The 27,210-nt window shown below is 52.8% G+C and overlaps 1 protein-coding gene across 2 annotated transcripts in view; it reads left to right on the top strand.

Annotated features, from left to right (window-relative positions):
* The window catches only part of SYN3 (synapsin III), a 367,243-nt gene that overhangs the window by 275,227 nt on the left and 64,806 nt on the right, over positions 1–27,210 (top strand). For both annotated transcript variants that reach the window (XM_084880168.1, XM_084880169.1), the window contains one exon: positions 27,123–27,185. In XM_084880168.1, coding sequence (XP_084736294.1) covers positions 27,123–27,185 — 63 coding nt within the window. The remainder of the gene's footprint in view (positions 1–27,122; positions 27,186–27,210) is intronic.

The following is a 27,210-nucleotide window of genomic DNA, read 5'->3' as shown; positions in this document are numbered from 1 at the left end:
GCTCAGACTCTCCTGATGGGATCTGGAGGCTCGGAAATTACTTGGAAATGGAATAACCTCTCACCATGTGCTTCCGTGGGCTTGATGCCATATGTAAGCATCCCCCAGCGTCAGAGCAGAGGCACCAGGAACTCCAGCCCAGCCTCATATGCCTTGGAGTAGTGTTTCCCAAACTTTTGACATATGTGTACCCTTCTATAATTTTCATAATGCTGAGTACCCCTCGTACTCATGAGAACGTAGAATTAGGCACAGCTAAGCACGGTGCAGTGCATATCCCCACCAAACTCCGGTGCAACGCCAAACTCTTCCCGTATCCCTGGGGGTACAAGGACCACACTTTGGGAAACACTGCCTTAGAGGAAGAGCCCTCGGGAGGTTCTGAGAAGAGACCACCAACCAACCTTCTTGTAGGTCCTTCCATCCCTCCCCTTGGATTTAGCCTTTGACTTGAGGAAGGGCGCTTTTGATGGCATCTTTCAAGGGCAAAGGCCTGTTTTTTTGTGATGTAGAGAATAAGTGCGAGAGAGAAAACCTAAACAGGCAAAACAAGTGGCCAGCCCAGCCCAAGCCTATGACAGTTGTAGGGATATGCAGACCGGGTCTGATTTCAGGCCAAGGTTCACTTGACTCCCCAGCCATGCAAGGTGGGGGCCTCAGGGGAGCTGGCCCTTGTCTTTCATTGATGACATCTTACTGACTGACACCCACTGCTCTGCCTGGAATGTCCACCATGAGCACGCCTCCTAAGAAATGGAGCCACCAACGGAGAGGCCCCCGTACTTCACACCATTTCTTTGTTTCTCAGACTCCGCTCACAACGGCAGTCCCATCCCTCGAAGGCAGCCCTTCACTCAGACCCGAGCAAGCCTCACGCAGAGTTTCAGGGGCACAGAGAGACCTTCTCAAGGTCTTTCTGCTTCTGTGACGCTGCATTTGCAACCCTCCTGGAGCACCTCTTAAAAAATATTCTGCTCTGTCTTTAATCTTCTACTTTCCCAAGAAGATCTAGTGCAGAGACGTGCTCAGGAAATGTTTAAAACTCAGACTTCAATCTTTATTGAAACTGCCAACACCAAGCAAGCATGTGAGTAAGAGTCTCAGTCCACCACCGCCCCAGGATGACTCAGATACAAGAAACAGAACTAGGTTTTGGTAGGGTTCGACTTCTTTTCTATTTCAAGCACCAGTGTGGGCAAAACCCAGCCAAATTAGGGTTCCCTTCCCTTCTCCTAAGGCTGTGCCAACGTTTGGGGGCTTCCCTTAATCCCAGGGTATTGGAAGGGGACAATCACTGTCAATGCCAGCATCTACCTGGCATCCACTGAGATGCCCGTTACCCTGTGGTCCCCAGTTAACAGTCTACACAGACTGAATTCAATTAATTCCATCCCCGTGGTCCCTTTCGGGTCACCCGCCGTGTCTGTGTCCCTCCTAATTGCCCAGGAATCTCTCTACTGTTCTCAGACCTCATTAGGGCAGAAAGCCCATTGGCGGCTCCATCTACCCAGATGGTTCATCAGCCATTTCCTCCCTGGATCCTGGCTGCCTCCCCAGTGATAGAGTTCTGCCAGGAACCAGTGTACCGGTCTGCTCTGCACCTCAGTGTCCCACACCTCCTTGGCCTCATGCTCCAGAGTCAGGGTTCAGTTCCCCATCTCCCTTTCTGCCCCCAAACCATCCACTGCTAGGCTTTTACCTCCTCACTCCCCTCCCTACCAGCAGGGTAAGTGCTCTCCTTCCCCTTGCTCTCACTCACCCTACTTCTCCCGAACCTATGGCCTGCCAGGCCCAGAGTTCTTGGTTTTCTCAAGGACTCCAGCTTCTAAAGCTCAAAAGCCAGGAGGTGTTTCCTCTTCTCTTCTCTTTGCTCCCTCCTGTCACCTCCCTGTCCTGAGGCAGCGACCCCGGAACAGCCCAGGGGCCCCCGTCGGGGAGAGTTGCAAGAGAGAGAGGGCAAACCAGGTTGAAAAAAATGACCAGTTTAAATTGTCATCAACTTCACCCAGCTTCACAAATCTGAAAGCCCATGTTAGTTCTAGAGCAAACAGCGCAGCCAAGTTCAAGGTATAAGGAGGTACTTCCCTGCCTCTCCTGGCCCTTCACTGTTCTTTGGTTTTAGAAAGGATGCTGGATGCCTGGGACTTGCCTTCGTACATTTGTAAGAAAATTATCTGGGCCCTGACTGGTTTGGCTCAGTGGATAGAGCATCGGCCTGCAGACTGAAGGGTCCCAGGTTCGATTCCAGTCAAGGGCATGTACCTTGGTTGTGGGCACATCCCCAGTGGGAGGTGTCCAGGGGGCAGTTGATCGATGTTTCTCTCCCATCAATGTTCTAACTCTCTATCCCTCTCTCTTCCTCTCTGTAAAAAATCAATAAAATATTTTTTAAAAAAGAAAATTATCTGAAGGAAAGAATATCACCGTCAAAACACCTGTCTCTTTGGCCCCACCTCACCCCAGCCTCACCCCTCAGAGACCTGCCCCAAGTTGCTCTCTGTTTTTTCTCAGAACCGGAAACCCTTTCTTCCTCCCCTCCCCCAGCAAGGCGACCTCTCACCATCTCAGCGACCTGGCCACCCCCCTCCAGGACATCTGAAATTACTCTCAGGAGTGGAGCTAGGGTTGGGGGTGATGGAGACTCGAGGTACAGAGGCTCAGTAGCTGCAGACACCGGACCCAGCTTCTCCCTGACTTCCTGGGAACAGCCAGAAAAAGAGGAGAAAGTCCTCGAGGCTTTGACATTGGGAGGCCCAGGCGGCCTCCCCAGGCCTGGAGGGGGTTGGGGGGAGCAGAGGTGGGAGAGGCTGCTGAGCTATTTCAAAGCCATTTCTTCACTTCCTGGCAGCTCCAGGCCCAGCGTGTTTGTTTAGGAGGGAAAGGAATGTCACTGATTGCCCAGGCGGTGGCGGTGAGGGGAAAACAAAAATAATCTGCCCAGCGATTCCTGCTTCCTGTGCATGTGCCCATGAGCGTGAGGTGCCTCTGCAGGCCTGGCGGCCCCCTGCTAGTTTGGGCTGGAAGGGACTCATGTGGGAGCCATTGAAGGAGCCAGAGCCTGATGAGAAGGCACCCCAGGCCTGACACTCACCTGATAGGACAACTGCACCTGGCCCCAGGAGGAGACCTTTATTCTCAGTTATAGCTGCTGGGACTGGTGGCAGGCCTTCCTCCTTCTCCTCCTCCTCCTCCTCCCTTTCCTCCTCATCTTCTTTCTCTTCCTCTTCTCCCTCTTCTTCCTTCTCTTCCCCTCTTCTTCTTCCTCCTTCTCTTCCTCCTTCTCTTCCTCCTCTCCCCTCTTTTTCCTCCTCTCTTCCTGCTCCTTCCTCTCTCCTTTCTCCTCTTCCTCTTCTTCCCCTTCCTCCTCTCCTCCTCTTCCACCTCCTCCTTTTTAGGGTTGAATAATATTCCTTTGTGTGAACATGCCATATTTTGTTTATGGGTGCATCAGTTCATGGACCTTTAGGCTGTTTGCACCTTTTGGCTAATATGAATAATGCTGCCATAAATACTCAAGTACAGCTTTTGGTGTGGACACAGGTTTTCATTTCTTTGGGGCAGATAGCAAGGGGTGGAATGGCTAGGTTCAGAGCAGCTGTGTAATATGCCAACGCCTGGGCCTGCAGACCCTCTAAACCAGACTCTCTAGGAGGGAGTCCAGAACACACACCCCTCCACCTGCTCCCAGGAACCCCGGAACCGCACCGGGGTCAGAACCTCTGGACTGGGCAAGCCCCTCTCCTGAGACAGAGAGCCAGGAGGAGGCCGGCTCTGCCTAAGTTAATGGCCACTTGTTGACTTTTGTGCGGAACTTATTTAGGCTGTTCTCATACCAGGAGGTGCCATGAAGCCACGTTTCATCCTTGCAGCAGTCGGAGAGGCTGGCATGATCACCCCATATTGCTGCCAATAAACAGAGCGGTGGGCCCACGCCCAGGTGCACCCAGCTAGGAGCTGCAGTGCACACCAGGGCAACCTAATGTGAAGCCCAGTGCTCATCCACAGCACAACTTCCGACTCCATTTTCTAAATCAAAGCGGAACCCATGGCCTCAGACAAGTAGAAGTGTATTTGTGGAGCCTGTGAGGGGCTGGGGGGATGGAGCGCTCTCTCACCCCACCATTGGCCCCTGAGGCCCCCTAGTGGAAGCCCTAGTGCTTTACATGATGTCCAATCAATTTGTCCTGGCCAACAGCCCTATGGGGCAAAGTACTATTATCTCTTCAGATGAGGAAACTGAGGTACAAAGTGGGAGTAATTTGCCTAAAATCTTGTACCTCGATGGAAATGAGCTAGGATAGACCTTGAGGGTTTCACAGCCAACACCCTTGACCACTGCATACCAACCGTCAAGTGCCGGCCACATGACAGGCTTTGTGGGATTATCCATGAACTAATGGGAGTGACGAAGACATCTGGCAGTGCCTGGGCCTCGCAAACCCTGTGTGCGTTACCTTCACGGAAATGAGGTTAGGGAAACACCATGAAGCGGGGATTGCCCGGGCTCTGTGGTTCATTTCTCTGCCAGTCATAGAATCAAGCCTGAGCCAGGCTGAGAAATCAATAGGAAGGAGACGGTCAAGGAGGGTGTTTGCCCTCTCGATTGGAAAAAAAATCAATAAAATATTTTTAATTCTGCCCCAGCTGGGAGCTTCCTGCCCAGACCACTGAGCACAGAGCTACAGATTCATAGCCGTGAGCTCTCGGAGCTGGAAGGAACTTCAGAGATCACCTGGCCATCCCAACAGTTCCCAGATCGAAAAGACAAGAACCCAGGGCCCCGAAGGGGAGGTGTCTTGCCCAAGAGCACACTGCTTATCCAGTTCCCACGAATTTAGAACTTACCAACACTGCGCACTCACCACCACAGCCTCATTTATGGAAGAGACCCAGAGGCTCGGAAAGAGGGCATCATTCGCCCGAGGTCACACAGTTACAAAATGTCAGAGCTGGGTTTCCAAATACCAGGCTAGGGCCCCCACTCCAGGCCAGGGCCCCCGCTCCAGGCCAGCGGGGCACGAACCGGCGGGAACAGAGCCCCCCAGTTGCTGTCTCCGCTATCGGGGAGATAAACCACCCTCTCCTCCTGCCACGGCCCAGCAATCAGCGCCAGAGCAGCCAGGGCGCTGCCGTGCGCCTGGCGATAGGGCAGCAGCACGCTCACCCACATATGCCAACACCCCTGCGTTATGCAACAAAGCCGCTGGTCCAAGAGTTGCTGTAACACCTTTATCTGCCCGGGGCAGACCCCATCTGCCAATGCGCAGCGTCTCTCTGGCGCCGGGTGAACCAACAGGAGCGGTTACCGAGCTCCTGGCCCTTTGCTATCTGACTTGTTTTTGTAGGAAGTCAAAATAAGAGCCAAAAGCAAATTCCTCACCCCATAGACGATTCATTTCCTGCCTTTGGTGACATTAAAAGGGCTCTGGCCTGGGCAAAACAGGCTTTGGGGTGGAGGTGCCAGAGTCTGACGCCCCCTGGTTCACATCCTCCATCACCGCCGCTGCTGGGGGGCCTTGGGCAAGTCAGTTATTCCTTCTTGGCCTCCGTGTCTTCATCCATAAAACGGAAACCTTCACAGTGCCCAACTCCTCTCAAGGTGGGAAGATCAAATGAGATCATGAGTATAGAGCCCTTGAATGCCTGGCACATAGGAGTTGTTTCATAAGAAGTATAATTGCCTGGCCAGTGTGGCTCAGTGGTTGGGTGTCAACCCATGAATCAGGAGATCACAGTTCAATTCCCCATCAGGGCACATGCCTGGGCTGAGGCTCAATCCTCAGTGCGGAGAGTGCAGGAGGCAGCTGATCCATGATTCTCTCTCAACACTGATGTTTCTATCTCTCACTCCCTCTCTCTGGAAGATATAAACACATTTTTTTTTTCAAAGAAGCACAATGACTACTGGGCTCCCAGGAAAGATGCAGCACCCTAAGACTGCCCGTCCCTGGCAGCCAGGGCTGCCTTGGGTGCTTTCTCAAGGCCCCTGCCCTCAGGATCTGTGAGTTATTTGACTTCGGTGGATGTTGATTCTCTTCTCCTTGCCCCTGAAGGAACTTCAGGATCCCATCTATAAGCCTTAGGCAGAGCTGTGTGGAACATATATTCAGCTGGCCTGAGGACCAAGGGCTAAGGATTTCAAAAGAGGTTCAAAAAATGACACATCAAACAGCATCTACTCTTTGAAGGCATCTTAAAATGTCCCTCCAGCTCCAGTTAGCATTAGGGCTGGCATCAGGCTCGCTGTTGAGTTCAAGGTCACGTTTGGCGTCTCAAGGCTCAGCAGTGGGTGTGTTAGACAGACTGGGGTTTTTGGGTGAAACACACCTGTGTCTGGCTTCCCACGAAGAGGTAGGGGACACGCCTGCAGCCCCAACAGGAGCCAGGATAAACGGGTCTGGCCTTCATCCCAGCAGTAAAATCCCAGTGACGGGTCTTAAGCAAGAAAGGGTGTCCGGAGAGGGAGCTTCCTGTTGGAAATGCCCTGCATCTTGATGCAGAGGTGGGCATGCAGCTGTATGCTTATGTAAATGGTATGTCACTGTACTCTGGACATATATCTTTTACTGTATGTAACCTATACATCCACTTTTTAAAAAAGATAAGCAAACCAAGCTCATAAGAGGCAAAGCCAAGATTCAAATCCACAAAGGGTCAGGATTTGGGTGGGGTTAGGATTGGGTTAGGGTTAGGGTTAGAGTTAGGGTTAGAGTTAGGGTTAGGTTAGGGTCAGGGTTAAGGTTAGGGTTGGGTTAGGGTTAGGGTTAGGGTTAGGTTAGGGTCAGGGTCAGGGTCAGGGTTAGGTTAGGGTTAGGGTTAGATTAGGGTCAGGGTCAGGTCAGGGTTAGGGGTAGGGTCAGGGTTACAGTGGGACAAGTGAGGCAGGCTCATGCAAATGCAGTGTTAAATCCTGCCTTTATGTAAAATGTCAGTATTTTCTTCATCATGGATTTATATACATATATGTGAATTTTTTGTTTAAAAATACTGCACTGCCATATTTATTTGGAATACTGAGTCTGAGGCATCCCCTTAATGTTTGTGACTGAGACAAGGGCCTCACTCTCCTTGCCTTCATCCCAGCCCCAGTGACCCCTGCTCAGCCCTCTGCAGGCCACGTGCCCTTAGCCACCCCACGTGGGGCCTCCCCACCCTGGTCAGGGCACCATCGAGATTCGGTTGGAGGAGCTCTGAAGGAGAACACGCAAAGAGATACTTACACACGGGCCCTGGACAAGGATGATTGCAACAGGCTCTCAGGGTGGGGCTCTGGCAAAAGAGAAAGAAACATTTAGAAAGTGTTCACCTAAGCCCGCAGATGACAGGAGTGATGGTGAGAGAAGGGGGAGCTGTTTGGGGCCTGGTCATCAGGGGAGGTCAGCTTCTCACAGAAGAAATGAGCCAACTCCCTCCGGCCACATGCCCGGCCTGTGCTGCTGCCTGAGCCGGCCGTCTCGAGGCCTCGGCCCGGAAGCCCGCCCTTTCCAGCCTCTTCCATCAACCGCTCAGCACAAACATTTCCACGATGGTGTTTGTATATCGTAACGGGGTGGCAAAGAGCTTTGGGGTTTGCAAAGGCCTGTACGGATGTCGCCCAGATGTCAGCTGGGCTCTTTTGTCGCCTCTCTGAGACCTCGAGGTCGTTTTCCTGGACCTCTGTCTGTTCACAGCTCACCTGGGCCTCTTCCTCCAGGAAAAGGCCCCCCTTTTCCGTTTCCATCCGGAAAGTTGGACACACACCAAAGGAAGCACTCCCAGTAACAGCACCGGTTCCGGGGGAGAGGTGGGCCCCTCCCGGCCGGGAGCTGAGGTTCAGGCGGCTTGTGGTCTTCCTCCCTCGTCCTGTGGCTGGAGGAATGGTGCAGACCCCACCGCACCCCACGTTTTCTGTGCCAGCCTCTCAGCCCAGTCCCTTTGGCTGCACATTTTCAGCCCAACTTGGAAATGTACAGAACTCCAGGGGGGGACGGGGGGGGGGGGGGGGGGGGGGAGGGGGGGGCGCGGCTGTTTCCTCCAGCCCCGCAGGCCTCCTCAGCCACTCCCTACTTCTCTCCCCTCATTGCTCTTTAATTGTATGAGATTATTTGTGAGAGGAAAACCCAAATGTGTCCATTGAGGGTGCCACGTGGGACATTCCAGAAGCACAAACACCAAAAGGGAAAAGGCAAAGGGACTTGTTGCCTGCGGCATCTCGGAGCCTTTGAGACATTGTCTAGCCGGCTCTCTGGCTCCAGGGGGCTGAGGGCCCAGGCAAGTGGGCTGCGGCTGAGGGGTGCGCAGCGTGAGAGCTGAGGGTTCCCCCGAAAGACCACGGCCTCCCGGGGCCAGCTGGCTCCCCGGGGGCCTTGTAAAAACACGCTGTGTTTGTGCAGGTGGAGCCGAGGGTGAGGAGCAGCAATGAGAGCATGAGAGAGAGAGAGAGAGAGAGAGAGTGTGTGTGTGTGTGTGTGTGTGTGTGTGTGTGAGTGTGTGTGAGTGTGTGTATGAGTTTGTGTGTTCAGTCTGTGAGTCTTTCTATGTGGATACTTATCCCAGAGCTCCCTAGCGTGTCTGTGTGTGTCCATGAATCTGGATATGCGGTGTGTGTCTCTGTACTCCGGAATCTCCCTGTTTCTAACGTGTGTGTTTCGTGTGCTATCTGTATGTGTGGGTGTCCCACTGTTCAGTGGGGTGGTGTCTATGTAGACATAATCTCAGCTTCTGGGGGTGTCTATGCCTCTGTGTGCCTGAGAAAAGTACAAGTACAGGGTGTGAGTGTGTGTGGATGTGTGGGTGGGTGTACACATGTGCATGTGTGGGTGTGCACATGTGCATGTGTGGGTGTGCATGTGTGCATGTGTGGATGTGCATGTGTGCATGTGTGGGTGTACATGTGTGGATGTGTGGGTATGCACGTGTGGATGTGTGGGTGTGCACATGTGTGAATGTATGGGTATACCTGTCTGTGGGTGTACATGTGTGTGGACACGTGGGTGTGCACGTGTGGATGTGTATAGTTGTACACGTGTGGGCAGAGACAAGGGTGCGTTAGACCTTCCTGAAGCCGCAGCCGGTGCACACACTGTCTTTGCAAAGCAAGTCATCTGTTTTCCTGGTTTTGTTTTTCTCCTCCCCGCGGGCTCCGAACCCTCCTTGCAAACAAAGAGAGCTTAAAAACGCAGCCCTTCCTGTGTTCCCAATGCTCAGCGCGCCGCGGCGAGCGGGACTGTGCCAGCTCGGATGCCCAGCCCTGCCGCAGCCGCAGGAAGCCACCAGCCACGGTTACCACCGCCCATGCCCCTGGCACGCCTGGGCAGAGGGTGGAGGGTGGGCAAGAAGGGGGAGCCGCACAGCTCACTGCACCTCAACTCCTGAGCCAGCATCGCCCCCACATTGGTACTGAGAGCCCCGCTGGGACATAAGTGCATCGTTTTAGGGCTCCCTTCAGAGCGCAGGGCCCGGCCGTGGTCGGTGGAGAGATAACGCCTCCCCCTGGAACGTATTCCAGCCAAGCAGGTGTGCAGGGCCTCGCCCTCCCTCTCACCAAGTTTACCACGTCAGCTCTAGGGAGGGACCAGCGTTGTCATCGCTTCGGCACCTTCCTGGACACCTGGTGTGTGTCAGACACCGAGGAAGATCCGAGGGCTCAGCTCGGCCCCGGGAGTCATATCCCCCGGTTGCCGCCCAGGCCCCAGCGTCCTGCGGGGCAGCAGAGGGTTCAGGCTGGATACTTGCAATGCCTCTTCCAGATGGGAGCCCTGGCCTCTCAGACAGCAGCTGCTCACTCCGTGTTCTCTACTTCCCCCATGTCCCATGATGGGAGCGTGCCCAGTACCCCCTCCCTGCCTACCTCCAACACAGACCTTCCCTCCAAACCTGCTCTTACTGATGCTCCTCATCCTTCTCTGCACTTTGGTGAGGTTCTCAGCCTTCATCTATGCCCAGCCCCACCCTGGCAATCACAGCCTCCTCCCAGGCATGGGTCCGCCATCTTACCCACCTTAGCTCCACATCACCCCACCACCACCATCACCACCACCACCCCCTCGGCCCGGCCGGCCTCTGCGTGCTGGCCACACTCGACTGCATATGCACCCTCTGCACACACCCTCCACCCTGCCCAGGTTCTGTATCCACCGTTCCCTCTGTCTGACTGGCACCCTCTTTCCCACCTTTACCCCCCAATTCCCAGCCCTGAGATCCTGACCATCTTTCCAGGCCTACCTCAAGCACTTCCTCCTTCACCCTCCTTTCCTGATCCCCCACCCCTTCCCAGCACACGGGAGCTGCTTTCGAAACCTTTCATACGAGGCAGCATATCTGGCCTTCACAGTGTCGTCATTGCCTCTGTCTGTTCCCCACCACATGCCTACGATCCTGCAAACTGAAAGTCAGGAAGTAGGTGTTCCCGGTGCTGGACCCCCATGCTGTGTCGGCCACAGGGGGTCCGCCGTGGTCTGCAGCACCCAGGGGTGGGATGTCAGGAGCTGGGAGCCTGGCCCTGCTGGGGAAGGAGGCGGGCAGGGGAAGGAAGGAACCTGAGAAATCGCAACCAGTTGGCCAACCACAGCCGTCCCTGACGGTGGGGACAGAGATCACGGATGCTGGAGGGTCTGTTGATTCAACCCAGAGCACAGCCTTCCAAGGAAGCCAAAAGCAAGGCAACGCCATGGGGCAAGACTCTAAGCACGGAGGGCCTATACAGCAAAGGACCGGAGCCAGCGGGGAGATGGGGTGGGTGGTGGCCGATAGGAATCCACGCCCTGTCTGAACGGAGCTGCCCACCCGACCGGAGGCTCGGGGCTCAGCTGGTCAGAGTACCATTCTATGCACCAAAAAATTGTGGGTTCCTAGTCAGGGCACATACCTAGGTTGCAGGTTCAGTCCCTGGCTGGGGCACGTATAGAAGGCAACCAATTGGTGTTTCTCTATCATCTACCTATCTGTCTATCTATCTATCTATCTATCTCTCCCCCTTCCACTCTCTGAAATCAATGACCATATTGAAAATAATAATAATAAAAGGAGCCAGCTCTGCCTGCAGAAACACGCAGGTAGCCTGAGCCCCAATAATTGCTCAAGAAAAGCCCTGTATCCACTGTTTATATAAAATCTCCCACTTCATTATTGTTGGCAACGTATTCAATTTTTTAAAAAAACTCACAGGCTCTGAGCAGGCCATGGACATAGAACTGCAGGCCACGTCGGCCCACACGCTGCCGAGTAGGTCCACGCCAGGTTCCTCCGTCAGGCGATGCAGCCGACTCCCTGCTGGGGCTGAAGCGGAAGTCCGTCCACACCAGAGAATGGGGTGGGGGTTCCGCTGAACTGGCCAAGGGTGCAAAGAGAGCTCATGGGAGAATGTCCGGAATGTTCTCCTGGTCTTGGAAGCCAGGACCTTGGCTCTCCTTGGTTATCATGGTGGCGATTCCACCTCCTCTCCCCTGGCACCCATCAGGCACTGGCCCCTCGAGCGTTCAGGTTGGCCGCCCTGGCCCAGACCTCTCACTGCGTGGCACTGGCTTGCTTTTTGTTCTCGGGCAAGCTGTGCTCTACCTGGAAGAAAGAGATCGAGTCTGCATCATGACCTTTCACCCCGAAGGCAGGCCCCCGTGGGGACGGGAGAGATCTCCTTGAGGATCACGGCCTAAAGGGCAGTCAGAGGACTCAATGGTCACTCGCTGGCTGGGACAAATGCCTTCCCCTTTGTGAGCTGCCCCGTCTCCTCGGTGCATAGAGTGGCTGGACTGGAACTCCTGAGGGGCCTTCCCGCCTGCGGCAGAGGAGATGCTGACCCTGGGGCCTGCAGGTACGGGCCCCACAGCGTTCCTCTTGGCAGGGCCCCGGCCCAGGAGCCTAAGAGGCGGGCCTGGCCCTCACTCACCTGGCAGTGTCTTCCTGCGGGTGCCACGCCACACCGAGACCAGCCAAGGCGACCCCATCCCTTTGGGAGGAGGAGTGGCCACACTCTCTCTGCGGTATCACACAGGCACTGAGGACTGTTGGCCATCTGAGGACTGCCTGCCGGACACTCCCCAGAGGGGCTGGAGGACAGGAATTGTGGGCCCAGGAGAGATGGCAGGGCAGGTGGGGTGGTAGGAAGGTACCCCAGGAAATGGTATCCAATGGGAAAGAAAGTACATCAGAATTTTAATAACTGGTCTAGCTGGTTGGCTCAGTGGTTGAGCATCAACCCATGTACCAAAAGGTCGCTGGTTCAATTCCTGCTCAGGTTGCAGGCTTGATCCCCAGTAGGGTGCACGCAGGAGGCAGCCGATCGATGATGTTTCTCTCTCATCAATGTTTCTTACCCCTCTCCCTTCTTCTCTCTCTAAAGAAGATGGATAAAAAAAATAATAATAATAATAAAAAAATATTTTAACACCTGGCATGGCCATGCAGGTGTGTAGTTACTGAATATCAGCTCAGCCCGCATCGAATGCTGCCTCCATGTGTGCAGCAGGGCAGACCCAGATACTGGCGACAGATTGGAAAGTGACCCCGCCCCCAGCCTCTGGAGGCCCCCCTCCCTCACAAGCTTGCTTCATTCCAGGCCCCCACCCCTGACCTCCCTGGGCATTGGCAGAGAGCAGGCACGGTGCCAAACCCTGACTTCATGCTGACCATCAGCGCCCCACGCCGGGGAAGGAGCGGTGATGTCATTGTCCCTGTGTCAGAAAAGCAATCATCAGACTCGGAAGAGATCAACTTTCAAGGCAGGAGGCCAAACACTTTGTCTTGGCAAAGGCCTCGGAGGATTGCCTCATGGAAGGAAGGGCCGCATCTCACAAGCATCATTTGTTCGGGGCCAGGACTCCGCAGTGTCCTTGGGCTGGAAACACCTCAGGGCCCTGTGAGATGAGCACTACTGTCATCTCTTCCCATCCGAACCCTCTCTTGGGGAAGGAGAGGGCACCCCAAAGCTCAAGCGGGAGACTTTTACCAACAGAATGCTGCCACCCCACCCTTATTTTTTTAATATTTTTATTGATTTCAGGGAGGAAGGAAGAAAGAGAAATAGAAACATCAATGATGAGAAAAAACTATGAATCAACTGCCTCCTGCATGTCCCCCACTGGGGATCTAGCCTGTAACCCGGGCATGTGCCCTTGACTGGAATCGAACCTGGGACCCTTCAGTCCACAGGCAGATGCTCTATCCACTGAGCCAAACTGGCTAGGGCATGTTCCCTCTTATTATATATGTCCCCGGTTTTCTCAGTTTGAGTAATTTTCAAAAAGGCAGAACCTGTTCATTGCTGTACCCTGGCCTCTGGGATAGAGCTGAGAACTCGATAAATACGGGCTGAATGAGTGACAAGGAGGGAAAACCAATGAACTGGGACGTAGCACTCCTGGATTCCAGGGGTTCAGGGGCACATCCAGGTATGCCAGCTGGGCCTAGGTGGGCAGGTTGGGGGCTGCCATTGGTTGGTGCAGATCTGCGCTATATAATCCAAAGGATGTACCCTTTGACAGGTCCCTGGAGGTGCTGGAGGGCGGGAATTGTGGGGAGTGGGCCCAGGGGAGATGTCAGGGCAGGTGGGATGGCAAAAAGGCACCAGGCAAATGGTTATCAATCTTTGACCACCTATCTTCTCCGCAGCTCACAATCTTGCCTTTACACTTCTGCTAGCACCTCTAATCTTTCTCAGGACAGCTATCTGGTCAACCTTTTGTGGTTAGGCCCTGTTGAAAAGGCCCCACTTTGGGGAAATATGTTCAGGAAGAGCAAGTTCCTCCCCCCTCCACCCTACTACCCCCCCCAACCACACATACACACACACACACACACACATTCCTAAACTATACTTCTGGGGGCTCTAATCTGAACTTGGTCATGAGACTTTCCTCTCAGGGCCTCTGTTTCCCCTTCTACAAAAATACAAGATCAATGACAAGTGTCCAATGTTCTTAACTTTTAGGTGGAGAGCATCTCAACCCCCCTTAGAAACAAAAGAAAGACACACAACCCCTCCCCTCCCTTGTGCGAAGGGACATTTTTGCGTGCAGGTTCTGGAGGTCCGCAGCCCCCTTGCCCCCAGGGACAGGGCCTCTGTGATCTGCAAGTCCCTCCGGGCTGTGACTCTCTGGAATGTTAACCGAAGGAAGTGTGACTGAGAAAACACATTCCGGCTGCCCTCTGGGGCCACCCGGGGGCCCCTCTCAGCTGCCCCTGAGGAATGAAGGCACCTAGGCTTCACCCATGGCCCCAAATCCAGCCCCTCGCGTCCTCAAGATCCCAGGTCTCGTGGAAATGGGGCGGGAAACTAAAGGAAGTCCAGGCAGCTCCACCTAAGAGGCATTTCCTCTTCCCGGCTACTTCTTCCAATCCGGCCTTTCTAGAGCTGGACAACAGTGGGGATGGGGTGGGGAACATGCTAAGAGGTTTGTTGTTGTTGTTGTTGTTGTTGTTGTTGTTGTTTTATTGAGGCCCAAAGAAGGACACAGCGATGGGCCACAGACTGGAGCAGTCGGACACGGGCACATGGCAGGGCCGCTGGTGCCTGTGGGTGGGGCCTCTGTGCCTTCTCCAGGGCAAATTGGACTTTTCCAGCCGCGGGTTTTCGAAAGCTATTTCTGAAGCTGAACTAATCCAGCCCAGCTGTGCAACGATAAGTAAACAGGGTGTTTTGCGGAAATTCGGAGGACCCCCCCCCCTCCCGCCTGCCCCAGCCCGTGCTTACACAGCTCACTCCATCCTTTCTGTCCAGGAGGGAATGAGATGGCAAGGGCAGGTAAGTGCAGTTGGATCTGAGTCCAGGACTCGTCCCTACCAGTCACCACTCTCAACTCTGGCAAGTTTCCCCTGGGCAACAGGATGGGCACACAGAACTGAGTCAGGGTGCCTTCTCCTCAACTTCTCAGCCGGGTGGACTTGGGGCATGCTTCTTAATCTCTCTGAGTGTCTGTTTTCCCATCTGCAAAATGGCCGTCATAATACCTAACCTATAGAGTTACCGGGCAGAATAACCCAGCACATAAAAGGGCAAGTGCAGCGGGCAGTGCCCAGCATGGAGCTGGTCCCCAGTGTCCCTCTTGGCCACCCCCAGTGCTCCTCTGTCCTTCTCTCTAGAGTAGGGAGGCACGTGTATGGTGAGTTAGGAAAGACTGTGCTCCCTTCAAGCTGAAAAGCAGCCACCCCAGGAGCAGGCTCCGCCAGTGGAGATGGGCTGGACCGAGTCTCCGCCGGGCGCCCTGTGCAGGCACCCCCACGCAGCCACGTGGGAACCACAGCCACAAAACCCAGGCTGTCCTGCTGAGCCTCGGGCTGAGATTTATTTTTCCATTAGAGCTTGTCTTTTAGCAAAGCCACTGATCCCCTTTTAAAAATGCCTAACAGGCTCTAACCGGTTTGTCTCAGTGGATAGAGCCTCGGCCTGCAGACTGAAGGGTCCCAAGTTCGATTCTGGTCAAGGGCATGTACCTTGGTTGTGGGCACATCCCCAGTAGGGAGTGTGCAGGAGGCAGCTGATCGATGTTTCTAACTCTCTCTCCCTCTCCCTTCCTCTCTGTAAAAAAATCAATAAAAAGTATATATTTTTAAAAATACCTGACAGCAGTTAAACTTGGAGAAACCCTAGTGTGAACGAGTTTCCAGTACACACCTGCCCTAAGAAAGAGGCGGAAGTGCTCGCTTTGGCAGCACATCTACTAAAATTGGAATGATAGAGACAAGATTAGCATGGCCCCTGTGCAAGGATGAAATGCAAATTCGTGAAGCAGGCCATATAAAGAAGAAGAAGAAGAAGAAGAAGAAGAAGAAGAAGAAGAAGAAGAAGAAGAAGAAGAAGAAGAAGAAGAAGAAGAAGAAGAAGAAGAAGAAGAAGAAGAAGGAGGCAAAAGATGAAGGAAGAAGAAGAAGAAGAAGAAGAAGAAGAAGAAGAAGAAGAAGAAGAAGAAGAAGAAGAAGAAGAAGAAGAAGAAGAAGAAGAAGAATTATTAAGCAAAAAATGAAGGTAGCAAGGTAGCAAGGACCCGCCTTGCCTGGCTCTCGGGACAGTGCTGGGCTTCCTCAGCATCACCCACCCTCAAGCAAAGCCACTCCCCTGCCACTCCCACGCTGTGCCCAGGGCACTAGGCCCAGAACCCCGACGTGACTTGTGCTGTGGTGTCCCGGCCAACACGTCACAAGGCCATCTCAGGTTCAAGATGGCAAAACAGACCCCACCTTTTGTTGGAAGGACCTGTCACGCCACCTGGAAAAGACATGGATGCGGGGAGGCCATTAGCTGGGGCCATCAGTGCAGTCAGTCAGCATGAGTTGGAGGACAGGCCAAGTGTGGGATTCAAGGGCTGGCGATGTAACCCAGTATTTCCAGATGGGGCTGCCCGGGAACATCCAGGATGCTGGTCAGACCCACACTCCCACATCCCCTCACACAGCTCGGCCAGGGACCCTCCCAAACACCTGCTCACGGATATCCGACCAATGCGGAGCCTAAGGCTTTGGAACCGGGAGGGAGCTCCCATGGACACTGTGGGGTCCAAGGCTGGCATTTGTTAAGCAGGCCTTGAACATGACAGGACTTCGGGTCTAGAAGCCATGTGAGTGAATGCCTTTCGTGGAATAAAAGAATAAACTAATGCCGAGAGGCAAAGTGACACAGCCAAGGTCCCATGGGTATGGAGATCTGTGTTCCCCACACTTGAACCTGCCCACGAACCACCTGAGCATCTGCAGAACCAGAGCAGGGGGGGCTGAGATTTAGCATCTCTCACAAGAGCCCTGGTGCTAAGGATGCTGCTGGTCACGAGGAGATGGCCAGTAGACACCTGCACTTAAGAGCCTTCTATTCTCCGCATCCTTCACTTAGCCGCCTGAGTAAACCGACGTTCAGAAGGAGGCATTGACCTTGGCCTTGGACAGACTCCCTGAAGTTTTAGAGTTCCCTCTCCCCCCTGCCCCCCAGCCCCACAAGCAGCTCTCAGACAGTGAGTGCAGGAAGCCGTGGCTTCTTGCAGTTTCCAAGTCCTCGAGGTAGGGGTGTCCTTTCTGGCTGAGACCCCGGGCTGTGGGCCCTCTTCTCACTTGCGGGGTCTCCCGGTGCTGGCCCAGGGGTCTCTAAGTCCCAAGGGCTGAGCCTGTCCTGTCTGGCTAGTGACTTAGGAGCTTGGCAGCCTCTGTCGCTCTATTGTGGGGCCTCTGAACATTCCGTCCAGCGGCCCCTTGGCACGCCACACGCCTTTCAAATGAAAGAGGAAAAAGGCGAATGCTGCCCGTGCTCATTTGCCTAATTCTAAAGCATCCCAAGGCTTTTTTTAGAAGGGAAAAGGCACCAGCCATCTGCAATGGGGGAAGCGCCTTACCCCGGAGCCAAGAGAGAAATGGAGACGTACGTTCTGAGGGCTGACATGTTAATGGACAAACCATGCGCCCGGCTTGTTTTTTCCTGTCCCCTCTCCGCGGAGAAACCACGGCCCTCTGGAAGCGCTGTGCCGAGAGAAAATCGCTTTCTCCTCAGGGACCCTCCTCGCCCACCCCCGGCAGGGGGAGTGGTGTCCTGTGGTTTCATATCAGTTCAGCCCAACCCGCGGGCGCTGATGGAGGGACTAGACTATGTGTGGTGTGTCATGCTGGGTGAGTTGGGGGGTGCTTCTTAAGCTCCCCGAGCCTCAGTTTTTCCAGCTGCAAAATGGCCACAATGACACCTACGGGCAGGGTGCCTGGGCAGGATAAGCGAGGAACTAAAAATGAAAGCGCAGCCTAAACCGGTTTGGCTCAGTGGATAGAGCATCAGCCTGCTGACTGAAAGGTCCCAGGTTCGATTCCAGTCAGGGGCGTGTGCCTTGGTTGCAGGCACATCCCCAGTAGGGGGTGTGCAGGAGGCAGCTGATGGATGTTTCTCTCTCATAGATGTTTCTAACTCTCTCTCTCTCTCTCTTCCTCTCTGTAAAAAAAAAAAATCAATACAATATATATTTAAAAATAAATAAATAAACAAAAATGAAAGCGCAGCAGGCACTGCTCAGCACGGAGCTGGTCCCCACCAGAGGCTGCGTGTCCCTCTTGATTTGGTGACCAGCGATGGCCGTGTGCTTTACATCCATCAGTTCACTCCACAGGTGACTCTTGCAAGGCATCATGCTAGGTCTTGGGCCAAGAAGGGAGGGAGGTAGGCATGGTCTGGCTACACCCAGCCATCAGAGAGACCACCCATAAGTAATTCTCATTTTGTTGCAAGAAGTAATACATTTTTGTGATAAGTAACTTCGATGGGGTGCAGTGCTGGGAAGACAGAGATAAAAGAAGTCTTGCTTGGACCCATCCTTCCTTGCTACCGGGGCCACTGCCTCAGCTTGGTCCTCCTGGGGGCACAGCCTGGGGACCGTGGAGAGGAGAAACAGCTGGTGTCTGCAGGCCTTGGGCTGACCCCAACCCTCTCCCACCACCCATACCAGCTAGAAGTGTTCTTTCCCAAATGTGGATCTAGCTGTGTTCTCCCACCAAAACGTCTGCACTGGGCTCCCCATCACTAGTGGGGCTCATTCCAAACCTCTCAGAATAATTTACAAGACTTTTTACAGTTTGTCTCCCATCTACTTTCTCGGCCCCCTATTCCCTCTTTCTCCATCATTCATCCTTCTCCCTCACCATGAGGGACATCCTGGGGCTCTCTAAAAAACTGTTTTATTATGGAAACATCCCAAGGGGAGAGAGTGAAATGATGACCCTTCATATACCCATCACCCATCTTGTCACCTCTGTACACCCAACCCACACTGGGTTACTTTAAGCAAATCCAGGACACGATGTCCTTTCATCTGAAAATACTCTGGTTATGTATTCATGAAAGATGAGGACAGCCGCTTTTTGAGGCTCCAGATTTGTTTTTGAAAGTTCCAAAACAAGTTAACCAATTTTGTGGTCTAGTTTGAATTTGTGCATTGAACAAACCAGCGTTTTCAACACACACACACACACACACACACACACACACACACACACACGCACACATACAATACAGTGATTGTGTGGTGAGAGCATGAAAGAGTCCAAATTGAGGTCCTTTATGAATGAGAAGCTCTGGCCAGTCTCGCTCGCCCAAGATGTGCCCTCCCCCACGATCCCCTGTTCTTATACCCTTGTGTTTGGCCCTGATGCTTCCTGAGTCCTCCAGGAATGTTCACACCTTTGTGCCTTTTCCCTTGTGGATACTTCTGCCTGGGTCACTCTTTCCTCTACTTGGTGAACTCCTGCTTGACCGTCAAAACCCAATGCAAATGTCCTCTTGTCCACCACACCTCTTCCAATCACCTTCCTCTCCCACAGACCACCACTCAGCTTCTTTGCTTCTGCAGCATTTGCTTCATACTTCCCCTGAATGTTTGCATTGTTGAGTGAAAGTCATTTAATAAGTCTGCTGCCCCCGACAGCCTGTCGCCCCTTGAGGGTAGGGCCTGGGTCCTCTCTGTGTGCCCCGGGGCTGGGGTGAAAGGCAGTCTGGCCCTAGAGCATGGACTCTGGCCTCAGCCAACCTGGGCTAGATATCTAATTCCGTCTTGTTTTTCTCGCTGGTGAACGAGGGCTCGTGCTAGAGCTTTGGAGAGGATTAAATGAGATGCGTCTGTTCGGCTGCTGGGGGCCGCCACTGCAGACACTGAATAATCGCTGGCCTCTGTCATCAGTGGCCGGCATGACGCCCTCGTTAAAGGAGCCCCTACATCGGGGACATGTCTCGGCCTTCGACACAAGGCCCCAGTGTGTGCTGGGGTCTTGGTAGTTTTCCCGTGTGAGAGACGGTGGAAATTTCCCTGCTGGTCCTGAGCCTCAGGTCCTGCAGTGGAGACTTCGGACCAGCTCCTGCAGGGCCGCCTGGGCTCCTGCTCTCCCCTGACCATGACACTGAGAATGTGAAGGTCACTTCCAGGAGGAGGGGGCAATGCATTTGTAAAGGAGAAGGAGAAGGAGAGGAAATTTCCTCTCTCTCACTCTGCTCATGGGTGCCCAGTAACCATGCTTATTGATGCTTTTGGCTCCTGAACATTCTTATCAGCCCTTTGCTTTATCAGCTTGTGAGAATATGCCAGAAGCAGAGATCTTCCTTGCTCCCGTCAGGGACTAAGGGCCTGGCTCAGGCCCCGCTGTAAGGGCTGAAAGCAGTGGGGAATGAGGCCGGCAAGGTGTGACACACAGAAGGCAAGCACCTGCAAGCTGCTGTTGGTTTGCCAGGAAAAGCCCTCCTCCCTCCCGAGGACTATAGTCACCATTGCCCCGCTGGACACAGTCAGTACTTCTGACCCCTGGCATTACCAAAGCCTTATCCTTCTTCATTCGAAGTAGCTAAGACATTCATTTGCCTTCACAGTTTGTGATCGCTAGAAATACATATTCAGGGCCATTCCAAAATGTATGTAAAAGTCAGGCACGCCCTCACCGATTTGGTTCGGTGGATAGAGCGTCGACCTATGGGCTGAAGGGTCCCAGGTTCGATTCAGGCCAAGGGCACATGCCCAGGTTGCGGGCTCAATCCCCAGTGAGGGGTATCCGGGAGACAGCCGATCAATGATTCTCTCTCATCATTGATATTTCAGTCTCTCTCTCTTCCCTCTCCCTTCTCTCTGAAATCAATAAAAATATATTTTTAAAAATAAAGTAAAAATCAGGCACCATCCATGCGAGGGAATAGTACTGGGCAATATAAAGGAATTGCATACGAATACATCCACAACATGGATGAACCTTGAGAACATATGCCACGTGAAAGAACCAGCCATGACATGTCACATGTTGTATGATTTTACTTACAGGAAATTTCCAGCACAGGCGAATCTATGGAGACAGAGAGTAGACCACTGGCTGCCAGGAACTGGAGGGATGAATGGGGAGTGACGGGCAGTGGGTGTGCGGTGACAAAAAGCTTCTGAAATGAGATCATAGGGGCAATAGTTGCACAACTCTGGGAACATACTACCCACACTGAATCACACACGTTACAGGGCGTGAGTTTCTGGGTATGTGAATTGTGTCTCAATAAAGCTGCTGGTTATGCAAAATGTACAGGATCAAAATCAGGGAGAATGTCAGTATATTTAAGAAAGATCAGATCAACCCATTGCACCCATTTAGTGATAAATGTTTAAATTATTTCAAAGCAGTTTTGGCAATGCATGTACAAAATGGGAAGCTTTAAAAGACAAAAAAAAAAAAAATGTCCAGGGAGGTATAAGGTGGTAATTTGGCTTTGCGGGAAATGATTTTACGTGAATGTTAGTTCAAATCACCCTCAGAGCCTCTCTGGCTGGGATCCAGCATTCAGAGCATGTGTTTGACATACAAACTTCACAGCAGCCTTAGTTGCTGGTGGGCCTGTTCCCATTTACAGGTAAAGCAACGGAGACCTGAGAGGTTAGGACACGTGCCCAAGGGCACCCCAGGAGGAAATGACACCAACAGCATTTGAAGTCCGTCTGGCTTCAAGGCCTCCATTCACTCTTCCTCCTTCTTCTAGGGCAGTGGTCAGCAAACTCATTAGTCAACAGAGCCACAGATTAACAGTACAATGATTGAAATTTCTTTGGAGAGCCAAATTTTTTAAACAACTTCTTCTAACGCCACTTCTTCAAAATAGACTCGCCCAGACCATGGTATTTTGTGGAAGAGCCACACTCAAGGGGCCAAAGAGCGCATGTGGCTCGCAAGCCATAGTTTACTGACCACGGTCCGAGGGCATCCCACAGAGTTTCTCTGAACCGGAGGAAATAGCTCCCTTTGCATAGAGCCCCGATGAAGCAATATCGTTTCTATGCAATGCCAACAAGAGTAACTACAACCAAATTTTTCCATTCACTTGAACCTTAAGAGATTACATGTGTGAGCATAAACTAAAGCAAAAAAAAAAAAATGTAAGTACTGAAGTATTGCTGTTCTTATCTAGCTATTTTCACTAAGAAGAGGAACACTGAGTTCCCGTAGTGGGATCGTCTGGCTTGATTATCGGACTTCTTCGCTGTCTAGAAATGGAGCCGGAACAAGAGTAGGACTAAAAGAATCTTGCAAAGGAAGCCTGGTTCTCACAGCCATGGGATTCAGGATGGGCTTCGGCACTTTGGGTCCTTCAGACACGCCTCCCCCACCCGCCCTGTGGCGCTGAGGATGTGAGGGGCACCCAGGAGGGTCTCGTGGGGGACGGGCTGGCCTCCTGAACCCGTCTGTGCCATAAACATCACACGGGCGAGAACAAGAAAAGCGTATTTGCAGACAAATATTGCCGGTGCTATCGGTTTATTTTTGACCATTCCGTTTCTCAGGGAAACAGGAAATGTAAGAGAAAAGGATGTTTGTATTTCGGCAGGGCAGGTTCAGTTGGATTTTTCTAAATATGCTGCCAGTATTTTTCCAAGAAACACTAAACGTAGGAGGAGGTGATACAGAGGGTTCAGAGGTGCGATTCAAAGGGCAGAGAGCGTTACACGGGCCTGAGCCCACAGACCTCATCTGTGTCATGGGCCCTCCTGGGTCCCAGAGCTGGGTGGAGGGCTGACCCATGAAGGGAGAAGGCAGATGGGATCTGTATCTTGGGCACCTGGGTGGGTGGTGGGACCACTGACTGATGTCAGGATTTATATAAGAGGAGGAAAAAGCATTTCAAAGGAGTCCATGAGATCACTGGGAAATGTTGAGTTGGAGGCACCTGCAGGACCACCTGGGGGCCAAGGTCAGAGGGAGGTCTGTCATGCAGGAGAGGCCTGAGGGTTCATGATGAACAAGGGTTCAGACCCACAGCTTCCACGGTCTTGTGAGGAGGTCAGACACTTGTCCAGCAATCGCACAAATAAGTTTAAAAATGGCAGACGTGCTAAGAAGGAGAGAGAGGTGAGCGGGCACGACCTACGCAGGCAGGGAGGTGAGAGCCAGCTTCTTGGGGAAGTGACATTGGAGCTGCCACCTGAAGCAAGGACAGGAGGAGCAGGGGCAGCATTCCAGGTGATGAGAACAGCATGTCCAAAGGCCCTGTGGCCAGCGGGAGCCAGGCTGATGTCAAGGGCAGAGAGAAAGCTGATAAAGTGGGTGGGGACCACAGGTAAGATGGGGTTGGAGAAGCAGGCAGAGGCCAGATCCCACAGAGCCCTGTAGGCTGTGGTGAGGCACTGTGTCTCGACGTTGTTTTCTCTTTACAGGCTTCAGGCATGTAGGTGGCATTTTGTAGGTCTGTCACCACATTAAAGGATTAGAAAGGATTGCCAAAGGTCGTCTTGTCTCCCCCCCTCCCTCAGACAGGAGTGCCATTATGTGCAATCCCTACATTCCAAGGAGATTGTCAGATGCTGCAATGCCAAGGTTAAGGCTTATCAAGCAGCTGTCAGGATGTCTCTGTTCTCCCTTTTGAATGAATCTTTTTTAAATGCCTATAACAAAGCCTGTCTCCGGGCTGCCCCATTTCTGTCAAACGGGTCATCACTCGTCCTGCTCACGACCTGGGCATCAGGCTTCCTTCCCCTCGTCCCTCCCCTGCCCACATCCAAGGAGTGGTTGAGTCTTCTCAATCAGCCTTTGACGTCCCCCCGCCCAACCTGGTTACCATGTCCCTGAGATCATAGATGTGAAGGCATGGGAACTGGTATGGATTTCCATGCTGCTTGTGCCAGGCCTTGGGCATCCTCTAACTCCACTGGACATGACCAGTTAGTAACCCACATCTGGGTTTCAAGTAGTGAGTACCTCCTTTAGACCCGTGGCCAGGGAAGACCTCTCTGGGGACAGAGCATTTCCACGGAGACTCATTATGAGAAGGGACTGGCCTAGAAGAGTGTCAGGAAGGGTCTTTCAGAGAAAGGCAGCGGCATGTGCAAAGGCCCTGTGGCAGGGGGTGGGGGGGAGTGTGGCCCATGCAATAAAGAACTGAAAGGCCCGGGGTGGGCAGAGGTTGGATGGGGAGGGGGAGAAACAGATGATGAAACAGAGAGGTCGGCAAGAACTAGACTAGGCAGAGCCTCCTGGGCATGGCACAGAGGTCCAGCTCCTCCTTGAAATCTTCCCAGACTCCTTGGGTCCTTGATTTGCTCCTCCAGGCTCTTCCAGGCCTTGCCTTCTCTATCACTGAGCCGGGATTTAAATCTCCAGAATGTCACGGATGTAGAGGGAATTGCCTCCTGCATTGGAAAGTGGCCCCAACCCCTCAGGTCCCAGCTCCCCCATCCCCAGGACATGAAGACGAGGTTGACACAGTGCTGATCTGGGCTCGCCCTGCTCTGCCTCCAACTCCCCAGGAGAACGCCCAGCCCGGGCACTGGGCCACCCCCACTGGTTTTTATTTCTTGGGAGAGCTGAATGGGGCCCTTATCTGGGTGGGGATCTCTGGTTTCAAACATTGATCTGCCCCTTCTCACCGGATGTTAGGCTGCTCATGCCACTGGGCAGAGCTGAACTCTGGGGCCCCCGGGGCATGTGAGCGGGGACAGGGAGCCTGTGAGAAGCTGGCGCAGGGCTTGCCATCCCCAGGGAAACTAATAAAGCTATTGTTGGGAAGGGAAGAGAGAAAATAGCCGACAAGATGTTTTTTGTTCTCCGTGACCTGCCTGTGTTCGGGAAGGGCCTGGCATGTTGCAGTTGGGAATGGCCTTGGAAGCCCATTTGAACAGCTGGGGAAGGGAGAGGGCTGGGGAGTGGGGACGAGACCTGGGTAGCAGGGATAAGCCCTGCCGTTCTAACTGTCCGACCTCGGGTACATGACCTGCCTCTGATGTCTCCTCTATTGCATGGGGAAAGGGAAGAATGCTAACAAAAAGGGGTGGACACAAATAGGTTTACAGCTGTGAGTACAGAAAACACAGAGTTTATTCCCATATTATTATTTATTAATTACTAGAGGCCTGGTGCATGAAATTCGTGCATGGGGGGGGGGTTCCCCTTCAGTCCAGCCTGCACCCTCTCCAATCAGGGGTCCCTCTCACAGTTCAGGACTACTGACTCCCAACTGCTCACCTGCCTGCCTTCCTGATTGCCCCTAACTGCTTCTGCCTGCCAACCTGATCACCCCCTAACCACTCCCCTGCCAGCCTGATTGATGTCTAACTGCTCCCCTGCCAGCCTATTTGCCCCCAACTTCCCTCCTCTGTTGTTCTGGTCACCCCTAACTGCCCTTTCCTGCAGGCTTGATCACCCCCAAATGCCCTCCCTTGTAGGACTGGTCCCTCCCAACTGCCCTCCCCTGCTGGCCATCTTGTGGTGGCCATGTTGTGTCCACATGGGGGCAGGATCTTTGACCACATGGGGGCAGCCATCTTGTGTGTTGGAGTGATGGTCAATCTGCATATTACTCTTTTATTAGATAAGGTTGTGTTATTTTGCATGCAAACACCTATAAACCTACTTTTGCCCACCCTGGTACATAAAGTGCCCAGAACCATTCCTGGCTCTTACAAGATGCTCAGTAAACATAGCTGCTATTAGCCTGGGAGTTGCTGTGGTGAGTGGACTCACCCGGCATGCCACACCATGGCGCCCACTTTCATCTCTTGGACTCTATCAGGTGACTTTGGAAACCTGTCCGAATGTCTCCAAGTTCTGCCAATTCTCCCCTTGCAGGGCTCTTGGCCTGGCCTCTAAGAATTAAGATATTCATTTATAAGGACCTATGGACGGATGTTTAGTGGTCATTCCTGAGTGGCAGAGAGGGAACTACACATATGTCCATTACTAGAAAAACAGCTGAAGAATTGCAGCCTGTGGAATAGAGTGAAGCTGTGGAAACCATTGGGTGAGGAGTGTACCTTCTGGTGTAGGACAGAGGCTGTGCATGGTGTGATGGCAAGTGAAAAGAGCCGTTTTTGAGAACATAAGTGTCAGCTTCAACCATGTATGTGTGTGTTTATGTGCATGTTTGCAGAAGTTGAATGTGATGAGTGATGGGTAGAAATATACACCACACACACCCACAGGTGAGATCAGTCAGCCAGGCTGGGGAGAGGGGGAGAGAGACGAGGGGGGCAGGGGAAAGGTGGTGGCAAAAATAGAAGAAGAAAAAAAGCTTAATGCATAATGTTAAATGAGGAGACAGGTGTAAAATTCTATCTATCTCTAATATATTGCAGAGTACCCATCTTGTAATTGGACCTATAAATGAGGATTATAAAGTCGTGTGGACCAATACACAGGTTTGATTAGGTGAAGAGGTTGTGAACAGTCCTCTTCTTGAATGTCTATCGTCATCTGAAAACTGTTATTTCCATTTTAAAATGTTTCACTGTCCCCATCCCAGTCCAGGCCTAAGCAGCGGCACTTCCTGTCAGTTTTAATCAATTCGACATCCATGTCTGGCCTTTCGGGCTCTCCTGATACAGTGCGTCCTGTGGCTGGCAGGTGGTTTCCTGTCCCCAGACTGAACTACTTCCCCAAGGCCCATCCAAGCCACATGTACTCCTCCCTTCAGCTTTGAAGACCTCCAATAATCTGGCCCCAACTTGCCTCTTCCTTCTCCCGTTCACCCAGATTCTGTGTCAGATGCCTCTCCTGTGCCAGCAGTGTTCTGGGAGCTGGGGGTGCAACAGGAAACCAGCGAGGCCAGTTGGAGATCACACCGGGCCCTTGCTCAGCACAGTGCCCCACACGGTGTGACTAATAAATGCATGTGCCCCTTGGTGGGTGTGGCCCCGTGGTCTTGAAACCTCCCAAGGAGAGGGCTTGGGAGAGGGAATGAGAATTTCCAGAAATGTGAAAGGTTGTTGGGGAAATGACATAAGGCAGCTTATATAACAGGAATAACAGAGCTGCCATCCATTGGGTACTCTCCACAGAAGTGCTTCGCGTGCTGTAACTCATTTAGTTCTCACAGTAGCCCTATGGGATGGGGACTCGTTATCCCCATTTCATAGACAAGGAAACTGAGGCACAGATCCATATAGTAGTCTGGCAGCGGTCACACAAGCCAGGATGTGAAACCAGTCAGTTTGCTTCCCTCTGCCATGTCTCCGATTGGTGGATGCCCCGAGCAGACAGGTTTTAAGGGCGGGAGCTTCCTTTGGAAGCCAGAACTGTTGGCATTTAGGGCAGTTGAGCCGCAGCAGGATGGCCACCTGTCAAAGCATCCTTATGGGGATTCCTGGGGGTGTCAGGTGACTGGATGTTCTGAATGTTTCACAGGCAGCGGTCTTGGTGGAGATGCTCTGAGATGGTAATGCGTGATTTCCTCTTGTCTCTTCCAGCTCACAGCGCCGCACTTCCCCATGGTGGTCAAGCTGGGACATGCCCATGCCGGAATGGGAAAGGTATGAGAAGCAGCTCACACTCATG

Source organism: Pipistrellus hanaki, assembly GCF_964339955.1.
Source record: "Pipistrellus hanaki genome assembly, chromosome: 3".
Taxonomy (NCBI): domain Eukaryota; kingdom Metazoa; phylum Chordata; class Mammalia; order Chiroptera; family Vespertilionidae; genus Pipistrellus; species Pipistrellus hanaki.
Note: the sequence above shows the minus strand (reverse complement) of the source record. Positions and strands in the feature narration are given on the sequence as shown.